Here is an 18,605-nt window from a genome sequence, read left to right on the forward strand (position 1 = left end):
AAATTAAAAAAATTTTCTATAGATGTGAATAACTTTTTATACTATTGTACTAATAACTATTAAAACTGCAAAAATGACCTATTAAAAGTATGATTTTATAAATCTTCATTTTCATTTTCTTGGGGGACAATACATCTTTAAACTTATGTTTTAATTTCACCTTCAATAACTAAAACGCCTCTGATAATTATTATTTGCTTTGTCTGAGAATGTCTATTTCGCTTGCTATTGCTAGGAAATTTATTTTATAATACAAGCTTGGTTCTCACTAGAGACGTAACGGAAGGACGTAGGCGGAAGTTAAGTGATTTGACCAATCACAAATGATGGAATATTGATTTGCCATTGGTCAACTAGTAGCCTGCGTCCGTCCTTTAAGCTGGTTTTCCACTAGACAACTTTATTCGCGCGAATCAAAAGTATTGACGAATGCTCATGCGCATTGGTATTTTCATCGACTTTTTATGACGTGAAAAATGCACAACCACAATCAGAACTCAGGAATTTTCGATTCGCGTGAATATATCTTTTTTTAGACTACGCATGCGCTTTTCACTTAAGTTGTCACGCATACAAGGTCGACTTTCGCTAAGTACTAATTTATTATTTAACACATCTTTTGAATTTTTAAAAACATGAACGAAACAATTACAAAAAAGACTGTTTTAGGTCAATGCTTGTAGTTTTTTTATAAAATATTGTTTAATCATATTTACTTTCCTAATAAAAACAGGAATTTCGACTTATAATAACCAAACTAGTAAGATTTTACAGTACAGTATTGCAATGAGTGGCCTCAATTTTCACCTATATCAATGCCGAATGTCATTGTCAATTTTGAAACCCACCGTACCAAAGTCACTCAAATTACGTGTTAGCTCTATACTTTTTAGGCCTAAAATTAAACACGGCGTTATAAAACGTCGACAATAGGCCTATACCTATATGTTTATATAAAGCTGATATTAATTAATAGACCACAATTATAAATTGAAAAAAAAATTAAATTTCGACATACAATGTAGTCGTTTCATAATTCTAGATGTAGAATTTAAAAATATGATTCCAAAGAACCATTCCGTCTAACATCACATGTCCAGCAGTGACTACCTCCACCTAAAGAGCTTGCAAAACGTAAATCAACTTTGATACATTCCAAACCAAGTTTCTCAAAAAGTTTTTGCGTAGGAATTTCATTGACATCTACGACTACTCGATTATGATCTAACATCAACACATTCATCGACAGCCAGGTTGACGAAAACCACATAGTATGATCTAAACCAAAAAAAAATGTTTTATTAGGACTTAGTATTTATTAGTATTAAATTTGTTGCTATATGTTTAGCTTTAGCTCTTTCATCTATTTTGGAATTTCTTGTATATGAGAGCCTGTTTGTAATTATGCGATATGATGAAGAAATACAAATGTTTATTTCATTTCATTTATTTATTTGACCCCAACAAACCTTAATGTAAAATGAACAGAGGAGAATTTGTCAGAGACTGCTAAACAAAAGTACTATCATTTTAAGATTCAACATGTATTATGTTAAGTTGTTCAAGAAACATGCCCGCAACTTTACATTACCTGAAATATATCGAAGCTCATCGGTTGTATGAGCAAGGCAATCTAAGAACAGGAAGCTCAGTTCCGGAGATCAAAGGGGTTTATATGTGGCTGCGGAGAATATGTACATTGTACAGTAATGTTGGTATTTGTCGCAGCCAGACATAAGATCAAAGGACTGTTACACGTTTCTATCTTGGCAAAGAGAACTCAGTGTCCTGTTGTTATAGTCCAGTCCCTAAGGGGAAATGATGTTACCATAGTGGATACAAGTGTGCCCTTTGGCATGTTGATAGAACATGATATGGAGATACCAAAACAAAGTTACTGGAAATCTGATTTGACCTCTGTGACCTCTGACCTCAATTTTTATATTTCTATCTTAAACAGCCATATCTCCGCAACGGGTTTGACAATTGAAATGATATTGGTGTCAAATAGATCAGAGGGTACATATTTATATTCGCTCTAATAGAACTTTTTCCAAAAAAAACGACCGGAAATGTAATTTCTCAATGTTTTGACCTTTGACCTCGACTTACTATATCTCAATAACTACTGATCAAAATTTCTTGAAATTGGTTTCAAATTGTTAAGAGCATACATATTTATATATACTCTAATTAAACATGTTCTTCCAAATCCACAGGAAATGTCATTTACTGACCTTTGACCTTTAATGTTTAAATATGTCTGTATCTCTGTAACCAAATGTCATAAAAAGTTCAACTTGGTGTCAAAATGTTCAAAATGTAAACATTTATATTAGCTCTAATAGAAGATGTTATCATATTTTTACTGAAAATGCCAGTTTGAGGTATGACCAGGATATACAGTTAAGCGTGCGTGTGTCATACTTATAATAATATACCTAAAATATAGATTTATGGACCAGAACTACATTCAATATCCTATTTAGCCTTTTACAATTTTCTTAAAACTTAATGTTTAATTTAATTTCAATATATAATTCCATCGCATGGTAGGCCTACACCGTAAGAGCAACACTTAATATCAACAAAAAATTAGATAAACTTAAAAGTTAAATAACATTTAAAAAAAGAAAGAAAATCAGGATCTTAAAGAAAGAAAAGAAGAATTAACCAATGCGATTTGATACTCATAAAACATATGACCTAATTATCAATTAATTGCTTGAAGTATGCTGAAAAAATAAAATGTTTGAAACAGTGAGGAAAAAGCGAAGAAAAGAAAAACATATTTTAAAATATTAGAAATCTGAAAAGGATCAAAGACAAATTAATTACAAAGCTGATTTCTTTTCAAGAACATACTGTAGTGGAATATAAAAGGAAAACAAACCAGTGAGCAGTCAAAATTACCATCTTGGCTTGATGAGGCAATAACACATCCAGCTCATAACACTATACAACAAAATCTTTGAAACCAGAAGAAATTAAGAGAAGCAATGATAATTATACTTTAATCCACAAAAACATGACAAAACTAACATCAACCATTACCGACCAAACGAACATTATCACATGTACACAAATAATTTACAAAAGTAATCAAAAAACAAAATCAGAGACCGACTAGAAGTAAATAAACCAATAAGGCTTTATACAGTAGGACCATCTTATACAGTTTGTCAATCAACTAAAATAAAAAGGAAATGAATATCACCAAATCTTTGATTTAGAGATTATCAGAAAGCATTTGGCTCAATAAAACAGGCATTACCATATTAGAGGGAAATATTATACCTCAACAAATATTGATTACGATCGTTCAAAGAGAAGTTAAGAAAGATTAGTAAGACAAGGCAACACTTAAGATCTTCACTGCATTGGAAGAGGTGTTTAATCAAAGAGCTAATCTAAAAAATAGAGTAAATATCACTTTAAAGACAAAATAAACAGTTAATTTAACCAAAATCACATTGACTTCCAGCCTATTTTTTGCTTTGAATTACAGTTTTTTTTGGGTATGCACTATATCATTTTTTTTTCAATCCAATTTTTGGTGAAACTATTATGTGTGACATTAAAATTGCATATTCAACAAAAATATTTTTCAAAATTACTTTTGTCAGGGGGAAAATAAGTATATCTTTAATAGCATGTGATATTATTAGCAAATATTTCAAATGTAGTTTTAAAACTTTCCCATTACAAACAATTGCCATAATTCTGATAACATTACAATACACCCATCCTCTGGAACTTATTTTCAAATGTAGCTAAAAACTTTCCAGTACAATTCCGGCCATTTTGATGTGTATAGATGCATGCAGTAGCATTGGAAAAGCGAGAGAGGGGGAGGTGGTTGGGGTGATAGAGAGACACATATTTTTTACACGTTTGTCTACACTATAACTTAGTTTAACAAAAAAGGTGTGGTGTGCCCAAATATGGTAGTGATATGTCATTCATCGTGTCCATATATATGGGCACATCACATTTTTTTGTCGCATATAGTGTAGACAGAGTTTAACATTTGTGTAACATGTAACAAAAATATGTGTCTCTCCATCCACCCCAACCCCCTCCCCTCTCTCGATCTCTTTTTATAGATTATTAATTGCTAAATATATGCAAAACGATGGGTCATAGCTCAAAATGACATTTCCAATTGAATTCTGACAAAATATTTTGTTAGAGCAAATATAAATGTGTATATTCTAAACAATTTGACACCAAACTGAACGTTTTAGGACAAATAGTTACCGAGATATTGACATATTCAAACATTAGAGGTCAAGGGTCAAAAAAGCTTAATTTATGGTAGTTTTTTGAAAAAAGTTTCTATTAGACTAAATATTAGATTTATTTTCTTAACATTTTGAGCCCATTCTCAAATCTCTGAGATTGCGTGTTATTGAGATATTAGGCAATCAAGGTCAAAGGTCAAACTGAAAAATAAAGCCTTTGCGGCCTATTTTGTACAATTTTTATCATTATAGCGAATATAAATATATATCTTCCAAGCATTTTGAAAAAAAAATAAATGTAAAATGTCCATGCGTTGTCAAGATATGGCGATTTTTAGTTATATAATAGAAAAATATAAAAATTGAGGTCAGAGGTCACAGAGGTCAAATCAGATTTCCAGTAACTTTGTTTTGGCACCTCCACACTATACTCTACCAAACTGCTATACTGAAAAATTTGTATCCAGTCTGGTAACATCCCACCCCTTTTTCTCCCCTTAGGGACTGGACTATTAGATTGCTTGATTTTGAGGTATATCGGAATTATCGACACGGATAGATTATTGACACCGAGGTATGACAGTTTATTATACTAGCACGTTTTCTCTCAGTTGTAAACGCGGATGATTGAGATCAGCTTCTCCGTGTGTGTGTGTGTGTGTGTGTGTGTGAACCAGTGGCGTAACGCATATTCATGAGGCCCCTGGTTGAGGAAATCTAAGTGGCCATCCAAAGCTGGAGACCTCGGATGTTTTTAGCCTTTTCGACACATTTTATATTTCAAAAGCTTTGGGCCGGCCCCCTGGGTTTAGCCAGTAAGCGCTCATAGCCATTACGCCAGTGGTGTGAACAAAGCCAAACTAAAGTAGGCCTACAAACAGGAAGAGAATATAAGCCTGCTGTTGGAAGAATAATAGATCGCCAGCGTCCAGATTACCTCTTGGTGTTGTTGGCCGTGGAGCTTCAACTACATCCCATCCAGCTTTCTTAAAGACATCAATCTGGTAGCACGGTCTGTCTGGATTAACTAAAACCAATCCAGGTTTCAGTAAACACAACGACGCGTCTATATGCATCGGGGCATCATCTTGACATTGTACAATATGTATTGTATACTCGTCACCTATTTGACGTTGAAGCCAGTCAATCCCCATTCTGTTTGTTGTCTGTAAGAAAATAAATATTTATGGCCTAACGAAGATTATTCAATTCAATTAATTCCTGATTTTACATGAACAATAAAACATACATACAATACACATGCTAGACACGGGGAACTCCCAACAGCCAACTCATTAACTTTCGATAACTTTCGATACAGCCAGCAGTGACGCACGTTTAAATAATTAAAAATAAATAAAATAGGTTGGTGCAAACCAAACACTCATTACTTCAAATTCAATTCACAAACAACTGTCCCCGCATGCGCAGAAAGACCGAATACATTGGTTATAGTATTTTGTTCCAAAATCCAAATGGTTTTCATGATGTAAACTGTGGATTCCAAATTTGGTGTTAGCGTAAGAATTAACTCACGTGACTCAGTTGGCAGAATATATCTCTTCCTGCACGTTGGAAATCAGCTGCATCAAAACAAGGTTCAAACTCTGTTGTTACGTAACGTCCTTTCGCAGGGAGCTCTAACCGTTTTCCAGATTTAATATAGTCCTAAGAAAACGAATAAAATATAATTACTTTGACTCACAATGTCTTGAAATAAAAAATACACAAAGACGGAAAGAAATGAATGTCTGGCCTACTAACCATGTCGTACAGCTCATCGCTCATCAGTGGTTTAGGCGCCGTTGTCCATTTAGCACCATCTCTAAAATATTCTTTCATCAGACTACGGTACGCCCGATATTCAAAGAAGCGGCACCTCCACGCCATTGGACTCTCAATTATCTCGTCACCAATAACTAGCAACAGATCACGTGGCATCGCTGCGTATAATCCTACAGGTTATATTTAATAATAATTATTCAAAAAAAACAAAAAAAAAACAAATTTGTAGGCTATCGCCTTTCAATAATTGATGTCAGTTTACTCTGACACTATGCAGCTATTGAGTATAATCGTCAGAATGACTTTTCGACTCAGCTGTGTAATCGAGTCGATTAATTTCTGTTTGGCGGATTCATTCTGATACAAAGGACAGTTCCAAAAACTGAAATAACGTAGGCATATAATAATTTAAAACAATAGTATCGAACATTTATAAAGCACTATTTACCGGAGTCTCCCAGCGCAACAAAAGAATACATATTGTAATGGGTTAGTTTTCGCGAGAGGTTTAATATAAAAAGGGGATGGAGTGTAACGAATGGAACAAGGAAGCTGGTTACAGTCAGCAGATCTTATGTACATGAGCAAAGAAGCTCTTGGGTTGTTTCTAGATGGTGTCAAAGAACTTATAACACAAGAATCTCCTGTTCTTCAATTTGCATTCAAAACACAGTATCGGAAGTACAGGGTTAAAAGGTCAAACTGGGCGACGCCATTTCACAGCATGGAGCAGCGCCCCCTCCAAACTAGGAAGTCAATTACTCTACCCCCCTAGAGTATTATCAGAACCCCTCTATGATTTTGACTTTCTAATTTGATGCGGGCGCCCTACTCCTCAGTCAATTACTCTATCCCCCCCTAGAGCATTAGCAGATCCCCTCTATGATTTTGACTTTCTAATTTGATGCGGGCGCCCTACTCCATGGCTCACAATGGCGCCACCCATAGCTCTATTCTATCCCACAATGCCTTTCGAAATTGTTACGCGCTTCGGACGAACAGGAGATTCTTGTGTTATAAGTTCTTTGATGGTGTTAAATGTTTAAATATCTCGTCTAGGCAAACTTATACATACCCGTAGATGTAAAATCCGGCGTTGAGAACGATTTAGCGTGGTCAATTATATCTGGTCGCCGAACAGTTATTCCTTCGTGTTCTAAAATTCGGCAAAACTCAGCAATCTCCGATCTCGCTTTTCGCATGTGCTCGGTGGGAAAGAACTTTCCTGCATTTTCCTTAAAATAGTCCCAGCTCGTTTCTGGAATAACAGCCTAAAAACATGATATAAAGCTCCACCATCAAACTTTATGTGACCAAATGTGATGTGCCCATATATGGACATGATGATGTCAAACTAGTGTAGACAGAGCTTTGCATTGTTAGAAACTGTGAATCACAATTCTTTAAGATTCCGAATTGTGAATAAAATATATTTTTTTCATCAGTTACTTATTAGGGCATATAGTCTGCTGATATTGCTAACATTTATAACATTGTTAGATATTACAAGTGAACCACCATTCTTTTAGAAGATTCGGAATTGTGAATAAAATATAATTTTCTCTTCAGTTACCAATTAGGGCATATAGTCTGCTGGTATTGCTAACATTTATAACATTGTTAGATATTACAAGTGAACCACCATTCTGTTAGAAGATTCGGAATTGTGAATAAAATATAATTTTTTCTTCAGTTACCAATTAGGGCATATAGTCTGCTGGTATTGCTAACATTTATAACATTGTTAGATATTACAAGTGAACCACCATTCTTTTAGAAGGTTCCGAATTGTATATAATTTTAAAACTTGCTCTGTGCACATCTATATTATTATTACCGACACATTTCTTTTGACAATACCTGTAAAACACATTACACCTTTGACAGATTATTTCTAAATACAGAAAAACCTTATGCTACTTCAATCAAAACATAATTAAAAATTAATTTTCTAAATAGGCCTATACAATTAGCCATGAATTATTTATAAGACCAATTATCTATCCGGCACAATTATTAAAGCCATTCGAGCTCTGTTTTTTTTTTATTATTGCTGCTGTCTTAAGCACTGTCTACACTATCAAACTAGTTTGATAAATAAGGTGTGACGTGCCCAAATATGGTAGTGACATGCCCAAATACGGCAGTGATATAACATCATTATGGTCAATAAATGGACACATCACATTTTTTGTCACATTTTTTTATAGTGTAGACAGAGCTTTAGAAAAAAGAAACTGCAAGACCTGTAGGCCTAGCAAAATTCCGTCAAATAATTATTAGTAATATTCTTACTCCCGCAACAGTAATTTCCTAAATTGACTACCTTACTACTAGACCGGGCGCCCGGAAGATTTATTCATGTGAAAAGATACAAAAGGTTTGATGATGTAGTTAGGTGCGTATTAGGGCGAGATGCAATATTCGACATTGCTGCCGGGTCACAGCCTGTACATAGGGCCTGTGGGGATCATAACATAGGGGGGTAAAAATGCATTTATTTATGTGAAGCGATACAAGGAGAAACTTTTTTGGATATCATTCGCAGTGGGCTACTAATGATTACATCACCAATGACAGCAACTTTATCCTGTACGGGGCGCCAAACAGCAACATTTTAGGGCCACGCCCAAATGGGTTTATTCATGTGAAGCGATACAAGGTTGAATCTTTTTTTAATGGCAGCAGTATATATTGGGGATGACAAAAACACCAATGACAGCAACTTTATCCTGTACATAAGCTCAGACAGCAGCCCTAAAGGTCCGCAGTTTCTCCCTATTCGGCTATATACTCGGCGCGTATGTCGTCTATTGGCGTTCATCTGAGTTAGAAATACGTGATACGGACTCGGACTGACAATAAATACACAGTAGAATGCTAAAACAATAAATAAAGAGAGCAGTTGTTTCCTGTACCAAATCATCAAACATCAAACTCTTAGGAACTCGCCCAAAATGGGTTTATCCATGAAGTGTGTAATCATTTTTGAAAAAAATTGTGTTTTTTTTTTACTTTCCGGTACACAGCAGCTCAAATACCCGAGGCTCCATTCGTGATAAAAAATGTTGATAATACAAACACATTCACGATAACGAGTGACTTTTATTTTATAATTGAAATATATCTTTATTTTGGAATAATAAATAACACCAACAAAAACACTTAAAATAACCAACAGCAGATTTGTATTTTAGGGTATCATTTTGAACAATCAATATTATATCAAAATCATTATTTCACAACACAAAATAATATAATTTAAGAATATTTTTCAGATAAACTAATTAATAATTACACTCATAATGATCGACACCGGTACCGATTATTGTGCTTTATTATTATAACAACTCGATTTAAATATTGTTTTAATTACACACTAGACACTAGTGATATATCTATATGAAAAAAGGCAATGAAATCTAAATTTGCAACATTTTTTACATAACATAACATAATAGTAAAGTAAATAATAGTTCGAATTCAATATAATCACTTAGAGAATTGGTAAGGTATAGATTAGACTATCGATTGCACACTATTACTGTATTTTTAATTCAATTTAAATTTTAAAAAAAGTAACAGTTTTCATGTGAATTAGACTGATAAAAACCAACAAATAACTTAATCTGCCAACATTTTAAACATCGTTACTTGTCCATAATGGATCGACTACTGTATCGATTACTGCACATTGTTTTACTTTAACTGAAACAAAGTCAAATTTTTAATTGTTACTGTACTAATATTAGACAGTGATATATGATAAAAGGCAACATTAATTAATATTAATAATACTGAACCAAATTAAATATCGTTACTTATCCACAATGAATCGACTACTGTATTGGTTATTGCACATTATTTACTAACTAACATAAGAAAGTGATATCTAATAAAACGCAACAAACTGAATCGAATTAAATATCGTTACTTATCCATAATGGATCGACTACTGTATTGATTACTGCACATTATTTTACTATAACTGCCCAAGTCAAATTTAAAATTGTTACTGTACTAACATTAGACAGTGATATCTGATAAAAAGCAACATACTCAGGACCAAATTAAATATCGTTACTTATCCATAATGGATCGACTACTGTATCGATTATTGCACATTATTTAACTATAACTTTTTAACTACTAATCTTTTCAATACACAATTTGTAAACAACTTTTGCATATAGATAATGATCAGCATTGTGATTTGGATACAATAGATTGTCTTACCAACTTTGAATGTGAACCCTTTGTGATGCCTGAGGTATTATGCCCTCTCACAGTTAAATGTATCCAAATCACCAGGACCTGATTGTTTGCTTCCAATATTCTTAAAGTCATGTAAGGCACAATTGGCTAATGTTTTATGTACATTCTTTAATTTAACTGTACAAAAAAGTATTTTACCAAAACAATGGAAGGATGCAAATGTTGTACCTATTTTCAAAAGAAATGGAAAACCCAAAGACGAAATGAAAAGCTATCGTCCAGTGTCTTTAACTCCCATAATTTGTAAGATTATTGAGAAATTGCTTTGCTATCGTTTAAGGGAATATCTAGAATATAATAATATCCTTTCAGAAAATCAGTTTGGGTTTAGACAAATGTATAGTACTGAACTTTTACTTTCAAAGGTTTTTCATTCATGGGCACAGAGCGTAGAACTTAAAGGCTGTAAAAATATTGATATTATTTTTCTTGATTTTTCGTCTGCATTTGATAAGGTGTCTCATAAAAGATTAATTAAGAAACTTAATAACTGTGGCATTGGTGGGAACACTAATGCATGGATTACAGATTTTCTTTCAAATAGACGCCAAAGGGTTATTTACAGAGGAGAAAAGTCAGAGTGGGTAAATGTTACTTCAGGGGTACCACAAGGGTCAGTTTTGGGCCCTCTTTTATTTTTGATTTACATAAGTGATATTGTAAATAATATTTCTTCACTTTTCTTTTTTCACTTCACTGCGATATTTTCCTGTTTGCGTACGATGTTGATGGTTTCTTGACCATATTTTTCTCTTAAATCTTGAAAGAATTTCATTTAGCTTCGATTTTGTATAGATGACAAATTTCGTTTTTGTAAAAGCACAAGTTAACGGAGTACTTACTCGAACGTTTCGATCTCTATCAGAGATCCTTCTCAACTGACTGCGGAGTGTTAATGCAGCTTGGTCATTCTTGACGTCAATCTGTTGATGACGTCGTACGCCTCCGGTTGTAGGTTGGAGGTACGCCTACGTTACTTATCCACAATGGATCGACTACTGTATTGATTATTGCACATTATTTTTCTCTAACTGAACCCAGGTCGAATATTTTACATGCAGTGTAACTACCGACACACTGTAAAAGCACAATTGAGCAAAGACATCGAGGTTACTGGCTGTATGCATTAAATAACTGAATATTGTACATTCAACATATTCCATTGTTACTAGCTAAAAAGAATACACGATATAATAAAACCAATAGGGGCTATTGTATTTCTTTCTTTTCATGATTTGTGACAGCGTCATTTATAAATTTGATTATATCACACTGTAATGATACTGGATTCTGCTTGCCAACTATCTATGGATCAAATAGTTCAGTATTTACATTTGATATATTATACAATATTTACTTCAAAACTGTCAAATGTTTTATGTAAACGATTAAAAACTATTAAATCAGCCGTAATGCATAATCTTTTTAGTTTATCTATTCGTCATCATCACAGTCACTTTCACTGTCATCACTCTAAGGTTGGTCATCATCGATTTCAGCTTCAAAATCTATTATTTCAAGTTCTTCATCATCAGTTTGTTCCAATATTCCTGCATCAGTATCGTCAAGAACTTTGTTCCGAGTGTGGATCACTAGTCAACGGATCTGGTAGAGCATTTCCATCAAACCATTTCGGTACATACCTTCCATCACCATTATCAACCCATCCATAGTTTAATGGGCGTAGGTTTTGTGTTGGCTGAGGAGCATGAGCGTGTCTCCACATAAGATACATAATTTGCCCTCAACAGATGCTGAGTGATTGTGATTTCACATGGTGGCAATGACGAACAGTTGATCTTCTTGACTTTCTTCTTTCCAGTTGTCATTTTGCGAAACGATTGGTACCTGGCCTCATTAATACTGTTCATGCTTTTAAACCCATTATATCTTGCATACATAGGCAGTGACTGCGGGTTTGTCCATCCTGTCACCACAAAGCGATCGCAATGACTTGCCTTTGCGGTAAAATCCAGTATCATTACAGTGTGATTATAATCAAATTTATAAATTACGCTGTCACAAATCATGAAAAAAGAAATCCAATAGCCCCTATTGGTTTTATTATATCGTGTATTCTGTTCAGCTAGTAATGGAATATGAGGAGTGTACAATATTTAGTTATTTAATGCACTAGAGGGTGAGCTCGCTTCGCTCGCTCCCCCTCTAGGAAGTGTAGACGATGGTTCTCGGAATGATAATGTTCTTCTTATACATTTTCTGTCGGTTACCATTATTGAAAATGCTTGACATTCGTAAAACTAAACTACTTTGTTTCACAGTGTTTTAGATGATTAATAACATTTTAAAGTATAGTTTTTATTGTTTGGTAGGGCCCTTTGGGGAGGCGGAGGTCATTTGAGGGAGGTGCTTATTCGAGGGATATATGTTAATTTTTTTAGTTCTAATAATATGGTAACATTTATAATCAAATGAAATCCTCTCATAGATATGAAAAGTGGTAAAAAAGAATAACAAATGCTTGGTAAATTGCATATAACAGTGCGGTGAATTCTACTACAAATAGTATAATTGTGTTATTATAAATATGTGGATGGACGTTTATTAGATAGTTGGGTTGTGGGGGGGGGGGGGGGTGTTATTATTCAAAGTGATGTTTTATTGGAGAGGCGTTTATTCAAATGAATACCATCCTAATAATTATTAATACATTATTTAATTTAATCATCTTTTGAAACTAACTGCCGTGACAGAGTGGGCCCAAGAAAGAAGACATTACGGCTTGCAAGATGGGCAGACATCTCGGTCCTAACGGGACACAGGAAGATAGCCTACAGTTATTCCTGCAAGCTTACTCAATAAAACTCAGCTATCGGGATTTCACTCGAAAAATGTTTTATCAAATCTACCTATGTAATTTTATAATACTATTCCCCACAATATATTCTGATTCTTTATGGCGTATATTTAATTTGATCTTTATTAATTTGCAGTATAATTCCTATTATTTAACTACTGTACCTTCACACACGTGTGGTATGTTTTAAAATAAACAAAAAACTGAAATGGCTATATGATTAATGGCCAATTTTTTTTTCGTCTTCCAAAGGGACACTGTATTGATTGATGGAAAGTGCCTGTTTCCAGTCACCTTTAGGGTCAAATCTATTATTTTAACTGCTCCCTGGTGTATAAAAGAGAGAAAATATTTGAAACTAAGGTGAACTTATCTTAAACCCAGAAATTACTTTGACCGGGAAGAATTGAAATTGAGAGGAAAATCCAATGTTGAAATCATAAATGTTGTTAAAAAACTCTTTATAATATCTTCCTAAGATATAAATATGGAACAATAGCGTCGGCGTGCACACTAATGTTATCAAATCTACGTTTCGCGGTACATCTCGGATAGATAAGGTAGGTATCCAAGGCGGAGATTTGTACCGAAGTTTTTGCATTGTGCTCGCCTATGTCAGAATTAACCATAATTTATATATAGATACAGCCAGTAAACTCGATGTCTTTGCTCATTGTGCTTTTACAGTATGTCGGTATGCAAAATATTCGACCTGGGTTCAGTTGGAGATAAGTAACGATATTTAATTTGGTCCAGTGTTATAAATGTAACAATTTTAAATTTGACTTGGGCAGTTGGGCAGTAAAATAATGTGCAATAATCGATACAGTAGTCGATCCATTATGGATAAGTAACGATATTTAATTTGGTCCTGAGTATGTTGCAGATACCACTGTCTAATGTTAGTACAGTAACAATTTTAAATTTGACTTGTGCAATTATAGTAAAATAATGTGCAGTAATCAATACAGTAGTCGATCCATTATGGTTAAGTAACGATATTTAATTCGATTCAGTTGTTGCGTTTTATCAGATATCACTTTCTTATGTTAGTTAGTAAAATAATGTGCAATAATCATGCAATACAGTAGTCGATCCATTGTGGATAAGTAACGATATTTAATTTGGTTCAGTATTATTAATATTAATTAATGTTGCCTTTTATCAGATATCACTGTCTAATGTTAGTACAGTAGCAATTAAAAGTTTGACTTTGGTTCAGTTAAAGTAAAACAATGTACAGTAATCGATACAATAGTCGATCCATTATGGACAAGTAACGACGTTTAAAATGTTGGCAGATTAAGTTTTTTGTTGGTTTTTGTCAGTCTAATTCACATGAAAACTGTTACTTTTTTTTAGTAATAGTGTGCAATCAATAGTCTAATCTATACCTTACCAATTTTCTAAGTGATTATGTTGAATTCGAACTATTATTTACTTTACTATTATGTTATGTTATGTAAAAAATGTTGCAAATTTAGATTTCATTGCCTTTTTTCATATAGACATATCACTAGTGTCTAGTGTGTAATTAAAACAATATTTAAATCGAGTTGTTTTAATAATAAAGCACAATAATCGGTACCGGTGTCAATCATTATGAGTGTAATTATTTAGTTTATCTGAAAAATATTCTTAAATTATATTATTTTGATCGAAATAATGATTTTGATATAATATTGATTGTTCAAAATGTTACCCTAAAATACAAATCTGCTGTTGGTTATTTTTAAGTGTTTTTATTGGTGTTATTTATTATTCCAAAATAAAGATATATTTCAATTATAAAATAAAAGTCACTCGTTATCGTAAATGTGTTTGTATTATTCACATGAATAAACACGAATGGAGCAAAAAAGAGAGAAAGAGAGAAAAAACGATTCATACTTCATGGATAAACCCATTTTGGGCGAGTTCCTAAGAGTTTGATGTTTGATGATTTGGTACAGCAAACAACTGCTCTCTTTATTTATTGTTTTATCATTCTGCTGTGCATTTATTGTCAGTCGGAGTCCGTATCACGTATTTCTAACTCAGCTGAACGCCATAAGACGACATACGCGCCGAGTATATAGCCGAATAGGGGGAATCTGCGGACCTTTTTAGGGCTGCTGTCTGAGCTTATGTACAGGATAAAGTTGCTGTCATTGGTGTTTTTGTCATCCCCAATATATACTGCTGCCATTAAAAAAAGATTCAACCTTGTATCGCTTCACATGAATAAACCCATTTGGGCGTGGCCCTAAAATGTTGCTGTTTGGCGCCCCGTACAGGATAAAGTTGCTGTCATTGGTGATGTAATCATTAGTAGCCCACTGCGAATGATATCCAAAAAAGTTTATCCTTGTATCGCTTCACATGAATAAATGCATTTTTACCCCCCTATGTTATGATCCCCACAGGCCCTATGTACAGGCTGTGACCCGGCAGCAATATCGAATATTGCATCTCGCCCTAATACGCACCTAACTACATCATCAAACCTTTTGTATCTTTTCACATGAATAAATCTTCCGGGCGCCCGGTCTATACGTGCATATACGTCCTCAAGATGTGCACCCCGCATCTCCACATTCCACCCGCTCCTCCTCAAAATGTGCCCCCCCCCCTCCCCACTCCTAAAACGTGTACTAACCCCCGGAGAGATGTGCACCGCCTCCTTTTCAAACTCAAGATGTCCATTAACCTACTGTCCGCAGCTTAGGTGATTTTCTGATACCTTGTCTCATCTATCTTTCACGGTTCTGTTTCATCCAACTTACGACTATATACTATAACTTTAGACTATCACCACTTTAATCTTCAGATTTGTGGGTGCCGCGAAATTTCGGCTAAAATCCATTGTTTTGTTATATTCTTTTAATGCTTTTAAGTCATGGTTGGTGAATCTTATACATTTCCGTCGTGGTTGCGGGAGAAACCAAACATCACCCGTGCATAAGACTAACCTGTATTTCGGGTGTTAGTTCAGGTACGGTAGCGTTCTCAACACGTCCAACAATCGCTTCTTCCAAACAGTCCCATTCGTTGTAAGAGCAGACAGGGCTTTTTGTCAGTTCATTACGTTGTTCATATGGTTGGCTGCTTTTTGATCTGGTCACAAGTACAGGGCCACAAATCACCTAAAATACAATATAAAAATTGCTGAACGTAATGTGTTTTGATTGTTTATTTGTATTTCATAACGGCGGCATTAAATTGTCCTATGAAACAATGAAACAATTGCCGAGCGCGACATTTTTTTTTTTAAATTGTAAACTAACACGAGAATTCATGAAGGTTATTTGGTTGGTTATGACGACAATGCCACGTATAACATATTGTTCTCTATTGTGAGAGAGGTAACAGAGGCGCCAAAATATTTTCGAAGGTTTTTTTCAATTTCTTTATTAACAAATGTTTAGAAATTCTGCTTTTTCGCTTTTAAAAGTGATTGAAGTACTGTACAGATGCTTTGTTCTTTTGAAATGGATTATTAATCCGAATAAAGGTATTTCCAAAGGTGAAGGGGAAGAATTGAGTATTTTGCGAGCGAGGCAAGCAATTTTTGGCTGGGGGACATTGACCGCCACGGGCCTTCGATGGTGTCCTGGAAGCCCTGCTTGGTGTTTCAATCGAATTAGGAGCACATTTCAACTATGCCGATTTCGCGCCCGCGTTTCTTTTTTTTATCATTAAAAAAAAGTCTGCAAACTAAACCAACTTTAGTGAATCTTCCGCTTTATATAACCATTTGCATGTCACGATTTTACGTTGATGCGTGTGTTTTAGAAGGGGAATTCCCATTTTTGTGTACAGAAATCCATTTTTATAGCATTGGTTGTATAGATTGTCTTACATAAATGGTAGCTTTAATGTTGGTATAGTAGGCTATTATAATGAGTTGTGAATGTAGTTTAATGTTCACCAGTTTGTGATTAAAAGTAATATTTTACGATTAAAAAAAAAAAAGAATTTACGGGACATATAACGACCGATCATTAACCTAATTTATTTGTTATTTGTTTATTATACTGTTTATTTAATTATTTTCTCCTTAACAGATGCTGTGACGTGTGCTGTTCTGTAATATTGTTTTAATAATGTTAATCTATATATAAATTTACGTAAGGGCAAAATTCGGTAAATCTCGGTTTATTTCTAGAATTTCTACTCGATGGTATATAAAGTTGGTTCATACTTTCGGTACTGATTTTAACCATCTGATGTAACCCTGTTTACTAATTAAATTGAGTTAGGTAATTAGTTATTGACGATTAAAACGAATTTAGGTTCAACGATTTGCCCCAAATAGGGGTGTTTTCCGATCGTGGTATACACTGTCTAATGGATGTCCATCTTGAAGAAAAAAAATACGAGGAGGCTTCGCATTTTCCTATCTCCTCCTACGATAATTGTTTTTAATAGCTGAAAACTGGTTGAACACTGGTTGAACAGCTAGAGTACAGCATCATAATGTTGAAGACAGGCCGATTTTCTTAAAAAAATACTATTTTGATAGATTTAATATACGATTATACAAATGTATTGATTTGCGATGAATGGAACATTCCAATCTCTGTTTCACAAGTGTCTATTCCCTCAGGCGTCGTAAAGACAAGTACAGCACTGTATACTCGAAATTCGATCCATTTTTGTTTTCAATCTGTGCTGCAGAGGTTGGATATAATTTTTTTCACGCTGCTGCTCTAGCCCGCTACGTCCCATTAGGACTACTCAATCAGAAGCTAAAGCAAGCAGCAGTTATAGTTCTAAGGACAGACAGTTTTGTGAAAATGGAAACTCCACTATGATTTATTGATTCCAGCTGCTACAGTAGACCCAAAAAACGTCTGGGAAAGAGTCTATTAGGACATGTCATGCTAAAATTACAAATCCCTAAGCATTTCTGGTATATTCGCTGTCATATATTCATTGAATTATTATCGAAACAGTCCATTAAAGTTTGTGTTTGTAATAGGATACTTCACAATTGAAATATCTAGGGTGATGAAGTGACCCCCAGATTTGACCTTAGCAATAAAATTAACTAAACTGACAGAAATTGAGTATTCACTTCTGTAACAAAAAAATAATATTTATTCACATATAAAAAAAGAAAAGAAACCCAAAAACCATTGTCTGACAGACAATTTAAGTATTTGTTGCTTTAAATTACATTTTTTCAGGTAAAATAACTATTATGTGACAATAAAATGACACATTCAAAAACATTTGAAATAAAAAATATTTTTCAATAAGCGAGCAGCGTTTTTTGTAAGAAATATTTCTTGTTTAAACGGATAATGAGCTAGCGTTTTCACTCGCCGTATATTATGTACAAATCTTTATTATTGCAGTTAAACCACCCACATCATCACCTTTCCCTCACTGGCATGAGTAGCGTTGTAAAACCAGTAGAGAATAGGCCTACGGTACATCACATGCCCTAAACGCAGAACAACTTTGGTGGGTAGGGTAGGAACCAACTTAAGTATGAA

The 18,605-nt window shown here is 34.1% G+C and overlaps 1 protein-coding gene across 1 annotated transcript in view; it reads right to left on the reverse strand.

Annotated features, from left to right (window-relative positions):
- Positions 1 to 773: 773 nt before the first annotated feature.
- LOC140049964 (glycine amidinotransferase, mitochondrial-like) overlaps positions 774 to 18,605 on the reverse strand; it is a 29,136-nt gene continuing 11,304 nt past the window's right edge. The window contains exons 2-7 of the mRNA XM_072094920.1: positions 16,074 to 16,247; positions 7,105 to 7,300; positions 6,009 to 6,199; positions 5,781 to 5,912; positions 5,182 to 5,410; positions 774 to 1,278 (exon numbers count right to left, since the gene is read on the reverse strand). Of these exons, the coding sequence (XP_071951021.1) occupies positions 1,052 to 1,278; positions 5,182 to 5,410; positions 5,781 to 5,912; positions 6,009 to 6,199; positions 7,105 to 7,300; positions 16,074 to 16,247 (1,149 nt within the window). The 3' untranslated portion in view covers positions 774 to 1,051. The remainder of the gene's footprint in view (positions 1,279 to 5,181; positions 5,411 to 5,780; positions 5,913 to 6,008; positions 6,200 to 7,104; positions 7,301 to 16,073; positions 16,248 to 18,605) is intronic.

This window comes from Antedon mediterranea, chromosome 5 (assembly GCF_964355755.1).
Source record: "Antedon mediterranea chromosome 5, ecAntMedi1.1, whole genome shotgun sequence".
NCBI lineage: Eukaryota > Metazoa > Echinodermata > Crinoidea > Comatulida > Antedonidae > Antedon > Antedon mediterranea.